Source organism: Lutra lutra, chromosome 12 (assembly GCF_902655055.1).
Source record: "Lutra lutra chromosome 12, mLutLut1.2, whole genome shotgun sequence".
Classification (NCBI taxonomy): Eukaryota; Metazoa; Chordata; class Mammalia; order Carnivora; family Mustelidae; genus Lutra; species Lutra lutra.
The window spans coordinates 72,058,052-72,070,385 of NC_062289.1; the positions used below are offsets into that span (position 1 = coordinate 72,058,052).

Below are 12,334 nucleotides of genomic sequence, written 5' to 3' on the forward strand. Positions count from 1 at the left end.
TTCAGGCACTACTGCTAAGCACTTGCCACACATTAGCCCACTGCAGGCCCCTCTGAACCCTCCCATCCCCCCAGCTAGCCAGGGTTCAGTTCTACTGCTGCCCCCCACACAGAGGCACAAGAGGCAAAGGCCCTCGCCCGGGGTCACACAGCTTAGACACACCAGAGCTGGGGTTTGGACCCAGGTCTGACCCCTGTTCTTGGCTAGTATTCTCTTTCACCTACTCTAGCCATGCCAGGCACTGTGCTGGTGCTGGGGAGACAGTGATGAGCAGGACAGCTGTCTTGGCCTTTCCAGAGCCCAGTCTGGTGGAGAAGAGAAGTGACAAACTAGTTCCGACAGTGGGATGCGCTCAGTGCCCCACTTGAGTGCAGGGAGCTTGGGTGACCTTTAGCTGCAGCTCTTGACTCAGCTTGGCACGGGGCAGGACAGCAGTAGGGGTAGGAAAGAACTTCCCAAGGAACGTGACCTCTGTTCTCCTGGGGACAAGGCTTCCCAGCAGGGACTGCGTACAAAGACTGAGTCCTGAAGAGGTGGAGTGACTTGCCTGAGGCAATCAACTAGTAAGAGGCAGAGCCCAGAGGGGCAGTGGCTTGTGATGGAAATCACCCATTAAGCCCTTCCCACCGATTATTCCAGCAATCCTCACTGCCCACTCCCCATGACACTGAGAGACCAAATGAGAGGGTCCACACAGCGAGGAAGGGGGCCAAGATACAAGCCCGGGTTTTCTGATACAAAGCCCAGGGAGGGCTTTAAATATGACCTTGAGGGAATATCCTCAATGCTGGATAGTCCTGAGTCTGGTGACAAGTCCACCCCCGGGTCAAGCAGGGCTCCAATTCACCCTGGCCCTGCGCCCATAGCCACCAAGGGCTGGCTCCGATCTGATGGGGTTTGGGGGCTGGGGCAGGCTCACCCTTCCACCAAGCATTCCATGGGTGTCCGGGAGCCAGGGCGAGGGTGCTGCAGGGAGGCTCCTACTTGGGCAGGGGGCTCCCTGGAAAGAGAAAAGGGTCCAGAGTACTAGTGAGGCTCTGCTCAGGCAGAGACATCTGATCCATCCTGTCTGGTCAAGCCTCAGAGGGGAGGCTGGAAATGCCCAGGCTGCACAGGGACAGGGCTGGGCCAGCGGCATCTCTGAGTCACAGGCAGGGTGGGTAGTGAGTGACTCAGCCTGGACCCACTTCCCCTCCAAAAGGCCAGCCTGGGTGGAGACCAGGGCCAGGAAACCCTGAGCCTGTCCTTCCCAAGCCAGGTGCCTGTTGGTAAGGACGGGAGGTAGAGCCCGAGGAAAGGAAGTGAGACAGGAACCTGGTGAGGCCTCGGGGGCCAGATCCTAATGGTCTTGTGGTCTGGGGCAGGAAGTTCTGACTTTAGCCCAGGAACAGTATAGAGCCCCAGAAGGTGTGTGTTTTGAAATAACCTTCTGGGGCTATGTAGAAGGTAAAGTAGAGAAGCTAGAGCAGAGCAGGGAGGAAACCATTGTCACCATGAAGAATGTGAGCAATGGCAGCCTGGCTAGTAAGAGAAGGGGGCCCAGACAGGCCCTGATGGGTAAGCAGGGATGTCTTTGTTTCTGGGTAGGGGACCTAGCAGCCAACAGGCCCAGAGCTCTCCCTGTATTTCCTTGGCTGTCACCCTGAGGAATGACACAGTTCTACAAGCAAAAATAGTTTATTTGAGGATGGAAGACCCAAAATTGGGAGGCCTAGGGGTGAGGCTACAGCAGCTGCCTAGAGTTGGCATAGATGACCCCAATCCCCAGGGGATCCCAGCAACAAAGAAGCCCTTCCCTGGGCCCCCTAGCTGCCTCCCCCACTTCCTGGAGGAAGGATTGTGCAATCGCCAAGAATCATCATCGTCGTCATCAGAACATGGTGAGGTCTTCAAAGTTTGGCCAGCAATTTTTGGAGTAGTAGTTGGTGCTCATAGTGATAATCAGTCCCTTAAGCACAGTGACTATGCCAGGTCTGGACCCACCATCCAGTGGTGAGTGAGGTCCGTGATGAGAGGCAGGCAAGGGACAGGAGGTGGTTTCTCTCTGGGAATCCCCATTCCAGCCTCCAAGATGGTCCTTCCAGAAGGCTCCCCCACCACCTCTCTCCCAAGGCCCCAGTGGCTGCCTGCTCTCTGCTTTTCCCATGGCCATTGGCCAAGGTTGGATTCAGGCTGGGGCTGTCCCAGGGAGCCCAGCTGGTCCCTTGGTCTCAAAGACCTTTGCCAGTCCGGTCCCTCTGCCAGAAGGCCCGGCGGGCAGCCCAGGAGGCCACGAACTCGCAGTTGTGGTAAAGGAACATTCCTGAAAGGGTGAGTGCAATGCCCACGTAGCTGAGGGTGCTGAGGCGGCTGCCAAACAGGAGTCGGGACAGGACGAGATTGCCCACGACAGTGAGGTTGCCCAGGACGTGGACGGTGAGGGCGGAGGTGAGAGCCAGCAGGGAGAAGCTGGCCAAGTTGTAGAGCACGGACAGTGCGCAGCTGAGCAGGACGCAGGCCCAGAGGTGGGAGCTGGTGGGAGCAGGTGGCAGGGCCACACCGGCCTCCAACACCAAGGCCGCACCCGCCAGCAGGCAGAAGCTGGGCACCGAGGTGGCATACAGCAGGGTCACCGCGTCCAGCCTCTCCTCCTGTAACAGGGCACCTACAACCAGGACAACAGCCATCAGCAACCAGAGGTAGACAGCTCCCCGCACCCACAACCTGGACGACCCCGCAGGGGCTCCAGGGCCCATCAATCACCCCGGAAGCCTGCAGCAATCCCTCAGGCTATATTTGTAGCTCCTGCTCCTTCCCATGACAGTCAAGAATCCACCCATGTTCCCTTTGCTGTGACCTATACCCACTCCTTACCAACTGGGACCTGGCACTTAACCTCTGTGTCACCTACAAAGGTAGGCGACAACACCTCACACATGGTGTTGTTGTAAAGATTAAAAGAGAGGACACAAAGCCTTTGTAGGGTAAGTGCCCACTCAATGTAAAAAGGTAAATTAATAAGGCTGTTTTCATCCACTTCCAACTGCCTTCCACAGCCTGAAAGGATAATCCGCTTGTGATAGCCAAAAGATAAAAAAACATGAACTGTGGTTCCAAAAAAAAACTTTGGGGGCTTCCCAGAACCTGGAGAAAAATAGCCTAGTTTCTTAACCAGCTCCAAAGGCCCTGTACCAAGTGACCCTGATCCACCTTTCTTGATCTCCGTCCTTACCCACCCCCCCACCCCGCAGTGCCCACCACCACAGCAGCAGACAAGCCAGCAGAAGGTCCCAGCTCTGCCACTTCCTAGCAAAAAAAAAAAAAGTTTTATGATAATAAATTGGAGTCAGATGGTGGGTTCATTCATTGCTTCATTCACTTATGACCCCTGGGATGAATGACTGGCAAACAAGAAGAAAGTCATTGTTTGCCCTTGGCTGTCCCTCCCTGTTTATAACTCATAATCAGCATCTTTTGCTACTCCCAACACTAAGTCTTGTCAAGATGAATCCAGGACTAAGCAGAAACCTTTTGGTTTTGCGAGCAAAGAGAGGATCGTACCAGCTTGCATATGGGCGAATGTGTGCCCAAGTGTGCGTGCGTGTGTCTGTGTGTGTGTGTCTACGCTTACATATGTTAATACTCAGCTGTTCACAAAGGAAGCAGTGCCCATCGTCAAAGTCGGGTGAAATGACAGTATTTGCACACCAGCGATGATGTTCTGGGGCCTTCTCCAAGCTTGAGTGGAGAGAGATGAGTAATTGATCGAGGCCCCCTCCCGGGGCTCTTGGAGCCTCTGTGCATTTTCTGACACACGCTTTCCAAAGAGCCATAGGGGCGCTTACTCATAGGCTAGAAGAGGAAAACCGTACTTCTCTCTCGATTTCATTTTGATGTTTTGGCTTTGTTCTCTAGGCAACTGTCCCTCCGGCTCAAGCATTTCTAGAAATGAACAGATAATTGGAATGCCTCCTGCTCATTCACTCCAAATTTAGCACTATTACAAGCAAGCAGCACGTGGCTTAAAGGTCCCATCATTAGAAGGTGTTGAGGTGAACTTCACCTTGAAGTTCAGCCTCTGTGATGTAGCCAGGCAAGAAGGTCCTAACCTCCCCACCACCTCCAGTGCCTTGTGCCCATTCTGCATCCCACCCAGCCTCTGCCTGCTCTCCCTGCAGCCAAGGGAAAGAACAGTGGTCCTCTGCCACAGGCCACTCGTCCCACCCAGGGCCCCCAAATGCCAGCCTACGGTCCTGCCTTCTGAATGACCCCTCCCCGCCTAGCCCCATCAAACCCTCTATTCCGACCTCTCCTTCTCTAAAGGCAATTTTGTTTCAGCATCTGAACACACCCAGGCTTCTGCCACAGACAAATGTTCTTTAGACCCTCTGTTCCGCTGGCTGCTGGCTTAGCCCAACTTTGCTCCATCACTAGCTGTGTGACATCACACAAGTCACTCTAGGCTTCATCTCCTTGTGTGTGACAACACCCCTGCTCACGGGAGCATGCGAGGCGCTGAGCCCAGGACCTGGTGCCCGGTGGCGACTGCTCTCTACAAGAGCTGTCATGATCCCCACACTGCCCCTGCTGGCTGCCACCCGGGCCCCTGGCAAGGCGTGCTTCTCACTCCCAGAATGCCCTTTCTTCTTGTCTCCTCAGGAAGAAGAAACCACCCCTGACCACACCTGTGCCCACCTTGGCTCTAGAACTTTTCTCCTGTCCTTGAAGTCTCTGCCTCTTGAGTGCATCTCCCCACCGGCCTGAGAGCTCAAGCAGGGACCAAGTCAGACTGCTCTCTGCCGTAGGTGGGTACAGCAGGCTGGCACCCGACTTCCCAGCCTTTTGGGGAACATAGCCCCACCCTGGCCTGCAAGTGGCCCAGATTGTAAGGAAGTGACCAGCCCTGCCCATGGCCGCCTGGGTGCTCCTCTTCTGGCCTCTCACCCCTACTCCATGGAGTCTGCTCTCAGCCTGCCATTTGCACTCTAGTCTGAATCTGGAGCCCCTGGAAGTAGAAACCCCCTCTTGTCCAAAACCCATCTCACTTCCTGGCTCCAGTCTGTTCCCCCATCTCTGCCAGGCTCCCAGCTCCAGCCTCCTAAGCTCCCTACTTAGCACCCTGAGCCATGTACCCTAACCAGCCTGCCAATTCTGCTATCAGAACCATTAATAACCTAACCATTGAAGGAGTACGTGGCTGTGCCAGGCCTCAAGGCCGGGTACTGGGGGACATGGAGATGTCCAAAGCCAGTCCATGCCCTCTCAGCGCTCCTGTCTGGTGGGATGCAATCAGGTAGCCAAGTGGCTACAATACGGGACATCACAGTTGTGAGAAGGGAAGCAGAGGATGCTGTGGGAGCCTGGAGGACGCACCTCACCCACCTTGAGGGCCAGGCGGTTGACACTCGGGAGAGAAGGAGGGAGCTGGCAGAAGCCAAGAAACAGACCAATGCCAGGCACCTGCTCTTTCACGCCTGAGGCCTAGGTGAGAAGCAGGCATGCTATGGGCCGAAGGCTGGGGCCTTCCCAGCCTTGTGACCCTGCCCCAGGATGGGGTGGGGGTGGGAGGGCAAAAGGTCAGGTTTCCCGCTGCCGACTCATGCCCAGAACTCAGGCCCAAGCTCAGTCACCAGTTCTCATGTAACCCGAAGGCAAAAATAGAAGGGAGCTTTGGCCCAGCCTCAGGGCCCAAGAGGATGGGGACAGGTCCTCTGAGTTCTGACTCTAAAGATGCGAGGGAACGGCTGAGCTCTGATTTCTACCTTCCCTTGCCTGCAGGCTGCCCCCAACCCCAGCCCAGGGCTCCCTCGAAGCCCCCTCCTTCTTCTCCCAGGCCTGGGTCACAGATCTCAGGGCTGGAAGGGGGAAACAGCAAGATGCCCATGGAACTCCATCAACTCCAATCCTCCTCCTCTGAACAGATAGGGAGACTGAGGCCCGGATAAGACCCAGATCTGCTCAAAGCTGACCAGCAAGTATGAGCAAAGGTGTGGCTGGATCCCAGGCCTCCCCACCCCGAGTGGGCATCCTGCTCTCCCCCACATCTCCCTTAGGTTGAGGCAGAGAGACGGGGGGGACTGAGACTCAGATGTCCCTTGGTAAGACAGACAGGAAGGCATTACCCTCACACACAGGGATTTAACAGGGTCTAGGCCTGGAGCCTCCACCTCGCCTTTTGCCCAGAGCCCCCCATCTCCTTTCTTCGGAGGTGAGGTGACCTGGGACAAATCATGAACCCCTAGGTTTTGGTCCCTGGCCTAGCAAATGAGAATGAAGGTGGTAGTTGCCATGGCAATTCAAGGTCAACACCCAGCATGGGGCCTGTTACATTCCAGCTCCCAGTAAACATAGCCCTTTCCCAAACTCCTCGGCTTCCAAATCCCAGCTCAAGGTCTCACCCTCTTTCTCTCTCCTGGGTCCCCACTATCAGATCTCCCTTGGGGTCCAAGGCCTCACACCACATCACTTGGACAGCACGGAGTCTGACTACCTGGGGTCAGATCTTGCCGCTGCCGCTCACTAGCCACGTGACCCAGGGCAATTCTCTACCCGTCAATGGACAATACAGTGACTTCCTTCATCAGGGCAGTATGGCGATCCAATGAGATAAAGGGCCTGACAAAATATGAGACAGATCAACAGCAACTGTTATCAAATGTCAGCTGGAGTCTAGACCCTAAGTTGGGGGCTTTGGATTCTCTGCGCTGTCGGTCCTTTCCAAGCCTCAGTGTCTGCCTTTTCTCCGTCTGGAAAAAGGGATAATAGCCATACCCCCCTCAGGGCCATCCAGGCCACACACCCACCCCAAGCCCCACCTTCTCAGCCGGTGGCCCAGGCACTCACTCTGCTGTATGGACTTGAGGCCCCGGAGGCAGGTAGCAGCCAGCAGGAAGCCACAGCCCGCGGGTGGGGTCCGGAGCTCACCAGCCAGGCTGCAGGCGGCCCCCAGGCAAAGGGGTCCCATGGCGGCAAATTGCAGCGGGTGGTGGCGCCGGCCCAGCAGCAGCGCCGACAGGGCCAGCGTGATCAGCGGTGTGGTGGTGGTGGCCAGCTGTGCCAGGTCCAGGGGCACAGAGCTCAGGCCCACGTTGCCACAGGCCATCGAGGTACCAAAGGTGAGGCTGAGCAGCAGCACTTGACGGCCGGTGTGGCGGGGCATGGGACGCTGTGCCCCCCAGCGGCACACCAGTGCTGCTGCCAGCATGTGCAGCGCAGACAGCAGCAGGGGCCGCCCGAAGCCATGCACAGTGAAGATCCACTTGTTGAGGCTCGACATGCTGGCCCCTGCCAGCAGCCACACCAGCGCTGCCACTGCCACCCGGGCCCGGCCAGGCTGCCCAAGGGCCGGGGGGGTGTCGGGGCGCCACTCGGGGGACCCAGCCACCCGTGCACCACTAGTTGCTGCCACTGCCTCCGCTGAGGTCATCCTGCCATCATGGTGCTCCAGCAGGCAGCGACACATCCGTACCAGCGGGTATGGGGCAGGAGGACAGCTCCCCAGTGACCAGCTCTGGGCCACCAGAGTCCCACTCTGGGCCAGGCCAGATCCCAGTTCCTCAGATTCTGGGCCCAGTCTTAGACAGGTGAGGGCACTGCTTCTTGTCCCAGGCCTGTGCCAGCTAAGGTCTGGGAGCTATGCTGTGCTCCTGGCTCCAGCACGGCCAAACCCAGGCCGAGCGGCTGGCATGCCAGGCTCTCCGGTGCTCAAGCTGGCCTAGTACGCGGCAGGCACCTCTGCCCAATCCCAGGTGAAGTCCCCACTCTTCGCGCTTTTAAGCCCACTCCACGATTAGATATAATCCTCGTTCCTTTTTCTCTTCGGTCCAGACTCCGCGACCTACGGCTGTTCAGGCCGGGCCCAGGCCCGGCAGGGGCGATCCGGGCACCGGCTCCCGGTGCTGCCCGGTGGTCGCGGCTCGCTTCCTCCGACAGTGCGACCAGGCCCAGCGGCTAGCTGACACACCGGCCCGCGCTCAGGCCGGTGCCAGGCGACGAGCTCGCTCGGCTCGGCTAGGCTCCGGCAGGGCCTGCGCTCCAGCTCCGGCTCCTGGCGGCTCCGGCTCCCGGCGGCTCGCGCTGCGGCTCCCGCGGCGGCTCCCGCGGCAGCTCCCGCGGCAGCTCCGTCCAGGCTTCAGCCCCCGCCAGCCCGGAGGGCGAGGCCCCGCGCTCTTAGGCCCCGCCTCCACCGCCGCCGCCCGCGCCCCACCCGGAAAGTTGAGGGGAGCCCACAGCACCGCCCCTGGCGAGGCCCCGCCCCCGGAGCCGGGAGCGATATCTCGCTCCTCCCCCAAGCCGCCCTCTCACAGCCCCTCCTCCGTCCTCCTCGTAGTCCCTCCATCAGCGTAGTCCCTTCATCAGCAGAGTCCCCTAGCTGGAGTGGCCAGGTTGCCTGTCCCCCTCCTCCCCTACCAGCGAGGGATCAGGACCCTCCACACCCAGCGCCAAGGCAAGCCCCTGATTGAGACCAACGCAGGGTGGGGATAGTGAGGTGCCTTTCTGAGGGAGCCCGATAACCCCCCCCCCAGCCTCACAAGGGACTACATCTTCAAGGACCCCCACTCAGGGACCCTCATCCCAGGATCAGTCTCGGGGCCACTCGATCTCTGGCCACAGTTATTCCGTGGGACCTCAGCATCCAGAAGAGTTGGACCACCGGGCCCCTTAAAGCCCCTCCATAGCCCCTCCCTATTCCCAGCACTTCCTCCCTCTCCCAGCCCAGGGCCGGCCCTCCTAGGCAGGCACAGGGAAACTGAATCACCAAGGCCACCCACATTTGTGGAAGCGGGGTACCAGCCAGCATCTATTCCTGGCCAGCAGCCCCTGTCCCATCCCCTGGGCACTCAGAACTGACTCACAGCTAAACTTCCTGGGGTCCACCCTCTGCCCCAAGTCCTAGCAGGACAAAGAGCCCCGGGAGGGCTGGGAGCCAGAGCAGCTGCCACTAAGCCCTTGCCCCTGTTTGGGTCTCTCCTTTCCCATCTGAACGACGGATGCTCTCCTTGCTCAGGGTTGGGTAAACGGCGCACCCCAGAGCAGAACAAGCTGATTCGCACTCCAGGCTGGACCCTGGACTCTGAGTTCTGGAGTCCAAGTGCGCAGAAACCAAGGTGGAATGCCTGGCGCAGGTTGGTGCCCACTGCCAGCTGCGAGCCTCTTTTCTGACGTCAGGCTTCCTTCCCTGCAGAAGTTGCCCACCGGAACACGGCTCACCCTTGGCCTGTTGTCTGACCAGCAAGCCCTGAGGACACCAGCCTGTCCGGAGGAACAAGACCTCAAAGGGAACCACTTAGCTCGGTCCGCGGCGCCGCCTCGTGGTCAGACAGCGGAACGACAAGTGTCCCCCAAGCTCCATCATAATCACTGGACAAGGATTTGCACAGCCTATGTCCTCTGCCTCCCCCACCCGGTACCCCGGCACCAGCCCTCAATTTCACCGGAGACCTGGTGAATCAAACGCTCTATGGTGGGCCCAGGAATCTGCATTTTTACACTTGCCTCTGGTGATTCCGATGCCTGCTGGAGCCTGCAAATAGCTGGTTAATGGCCCAAATTCTAGGACAAGGGATTTCCAGGTCAAGGACTCAAATAAAGGGGTATTTAGACAGGGTTCCTCCTGGAGGGGTTGTGGGAGAGAACTGAGGAGCCAAGGGGCAACCTTCCCCCACCCCCACTTCCTGAAGAAGAGTAATCAGTGCCCCCTAAGGATTATATTCTTTTTCAGATTTTGTCATTTTCCAGGAAGCTTCCTTTAATTAAAATTAAAGTAATTTAAAAACTATTAAACAGCCTGACCTTCTCAGAGCAGGGAGTGATACACAGTGTTTACAACTCTTCCAAGCAGCTCCTACCTGCCATGCCTGATAAGGGGTAGGTTAGAGGATTATTCAAGATGAGGCCTGATTGGGCCATGGTGGGATGGACAGAGCTGCCCACATTGTGGGGGGGGGGGGGGGGAAGGGAGAGGCTGAGGGCACAGCTCAAAGCAGGGACTGTGCAGCCTGAGTGCAGGTGGGGGATTCAGACTAGGTCTGTCTGGGACCAGAGACCCAAGTTGTTGGTTTTTTTTTTTTTTTCCCTATGATTCTCTTTACTTGAGAGAGAGACAGAGACAGAACATGAGCAGCGGGAGGAGGCAAAGGGACAGGGAGAAGCAAACTACCCACTGAGTAGGGAGCTTGAGGCTAGGCTTGATCCCAGGACCCTGAGATCATGGCCTGAGCAGAAGGCCACTGAGACACCCCCTAGAGCCCAGGTTTTTAACCCGCCTTGACTTGTAGACCCCAAGACTCTCCATAGGATTTTCCCCTATGCAAAAATGGGGCTGTTTCATGGTCCTTGGGGTCCATCCAAAAGCCCAGAGCCCCCCAGAGCAGGCTGCTCTTGCCCACAGACTCCCAAATCCCTCACATCCGACTGCTGCCCTTTGGGGCCCCGCCTGGAAGCAGGTGATTCAGGAAGGGACTCTGGGGGGCACCAGGAGAAGAACCCATTTCTAGCAACTGGGTTGCAGAGGCTGTAGGACAGACCTCTCTCATCACTGCTTGTCGCTAGATAAATCATTTCACTGCTAGGGCCTCAGTTTCCCCACCTGTGACATGAGCTCACAGGCATGAACATGCTAAGCAAACCCAGGTGCCATCCCAGGATTGTGAGAGAGGGGAAGTGGTCTGTCTGGAGGTCTACGGATCTAAATGCCGGTGAGGCACAAACCTGGTTCTCAATCCCCAGGGAGGGCTTCTGTTTATCAGACTCTCACTATGGGGCCCTCCACCAGACATGCTTGTGCTCTCACCTACACCCCTTCTCAGGGTCCAGCAGATTGTGCCAGGCTAGACACCGGGCCCAGAATCCATAGGCAGGCTGGGCTGGACAGACCCCCTCTCTAGGCTTTGGGACATAGGCTGAGGAAGCGAGAGGGGGCCGGGGAATTGAACTGGAAGGTGACAGAGTCAGTCACTGCTCGGGCCATACTCAGAAGAAGCTGATGAGGGAAAGACACAGAGACTAGTGAGCATGGTAGAGGTGATAGAATTTGAGCCCTAACTTCCGTTTCCCTACCACCCCTGACTGCCCCTGAGTTGGTGGGCTGGGTTTTTTCAGCCAATATCCTTTGATCTGAGTAGGATTCAGTAGTTTCCTGCTCCTCAGAGCCAAACACACCCCAACTAAAATAGTCCCTTTGGAGGGTAGATCACACCCCATTTGTGCACCCTCAAATGCCCAGTGCAGGGGGGTCCCTATCGTTCCTGTCCATCCTCTCTCTAGCCTGGCCTGAGACCTGCCACTGCCAGTATCCTCTCTGTGGGAGGGCCTGTGGCTTCCTCACCTGGTGTCTTGTCCAGTGATGAGGGAGCCGGGTACTGAAGTGGCAAGTACCTAGGGCCTGTGGTCAATGGGGGAGGATCTGGGCTCTGCCACCTCCAGGTCACACAGCCTGGACAAGGTCACTCAGCCCTCTCTGAGTCTCCACCCTTCTTTGACAGGACCGTATAAGAACCACAGAGCCCAGAGTAGGTTCTGAATCCTCTGAGAAGCACCCCTGATGGTGATCAAGAAGGGACAGTGAACAAGCCAAGCCCTCTGGGGTCCTGGGCTCAGATATTTCATCTTGAAAACAGGCTGCATCTCTGTGTGGCTTTCTGATATTCTGATGATTGTTTCAATATAAGAATTTTTTAAATCACCTACTTCCCCTCCCTCCCCAGGCCCCAAATATTTGAAACTGGAGCTCTAGAAAGAGGCATCTATGTAACACTCTTATCAGAGAGCCCCCATGAAGGCAGGCCCCCCTTCCTAACCTCAGTGAGGTGGGGCATGTGGGGTGTCTTCCTGGCCTGAACCCTACTTCCCAGAAGTCAGCCCAGAGTTCAGGGCCCTCCCACTAACAGGCAAGGTCCCTGGCCCCAGGCCACTGAGGCCTGGGGAGGTACCCTGTATTGGGGGAAAAAAAATGCTCTAAGCTCCTGGGTTCTGCCATGTAATTAAAAATACCTTGGAAGACCCCCAATTTTCAGTGTTTGAGTGCAAGAGCCAGGAGGTCACCTCAGGCCAGGCCTGCTTCTCTTCAGCCATGTCCCCCGCCTGACATTGTGGATGAGTCACACGCCCTTGTTGAGTACCAATTTTCTTATCCGCAAAGCAGAGATGAAAACAAAAATACCCACAAACTCAGAGTTGTGCGAGGAAGCGTCTAGCAAGGAGATATTCCCTCAACAGTAATCAGTGTTGGCACCGCCAGCAGGGCTCCCTCCCAGCCCCCTCCCCCGCCTTCCTGTGCTGCCCCCAAGGGGCCCCCTCTTTCTGTGCTCCAGCCCCCTGGTACTTAGTCGTGAACTTGAGGCATCAGGACACCAGG

At 57.3% G+C, this 12,334-nt stretch overlaps 1 protein-coding gene across 2 annotated transcripts; it reads right to left on the reverse strand.

The window, feature by feature from the left end:
• Nucleotides 1–1,661: 1,661 nt before the first annotated feature.
• Nucleotides 1,662–7,868, reverse strand: SLC35E4 (solute carrier family 35 member E4). 2 transcript variants are annotated; one of them, XM_047697291.1, is made up of 2 exons: nt 6,795–7,868; nt 1,662–2,644 (listed from the first exon to the last, which is right to left on the reverse strand). In XM_047697291.1, exons 1-2 carry the CDS (start codon nt 7,439–7,441, stop codon nt 1,963–1,965), a joined length of 1,329 nt encoding a protein of 442 aa, XP_047553247.1. In that variant the 5' UTR covers nt 7,442–7,868; the 3' UTR covers nt 1,662–1,962. The 2 variants fall into 2 exon arrangements, with proteins under 2 accessions (XP_047553247.1, XP_047553248.1); XM_047697292.1 differs by having other exon boundaries at nt 2,071–2,644; nt 6,823–7,868.
• Nucleotides 7,869–12,334: the final 4,466 nt, after the last annotated feature.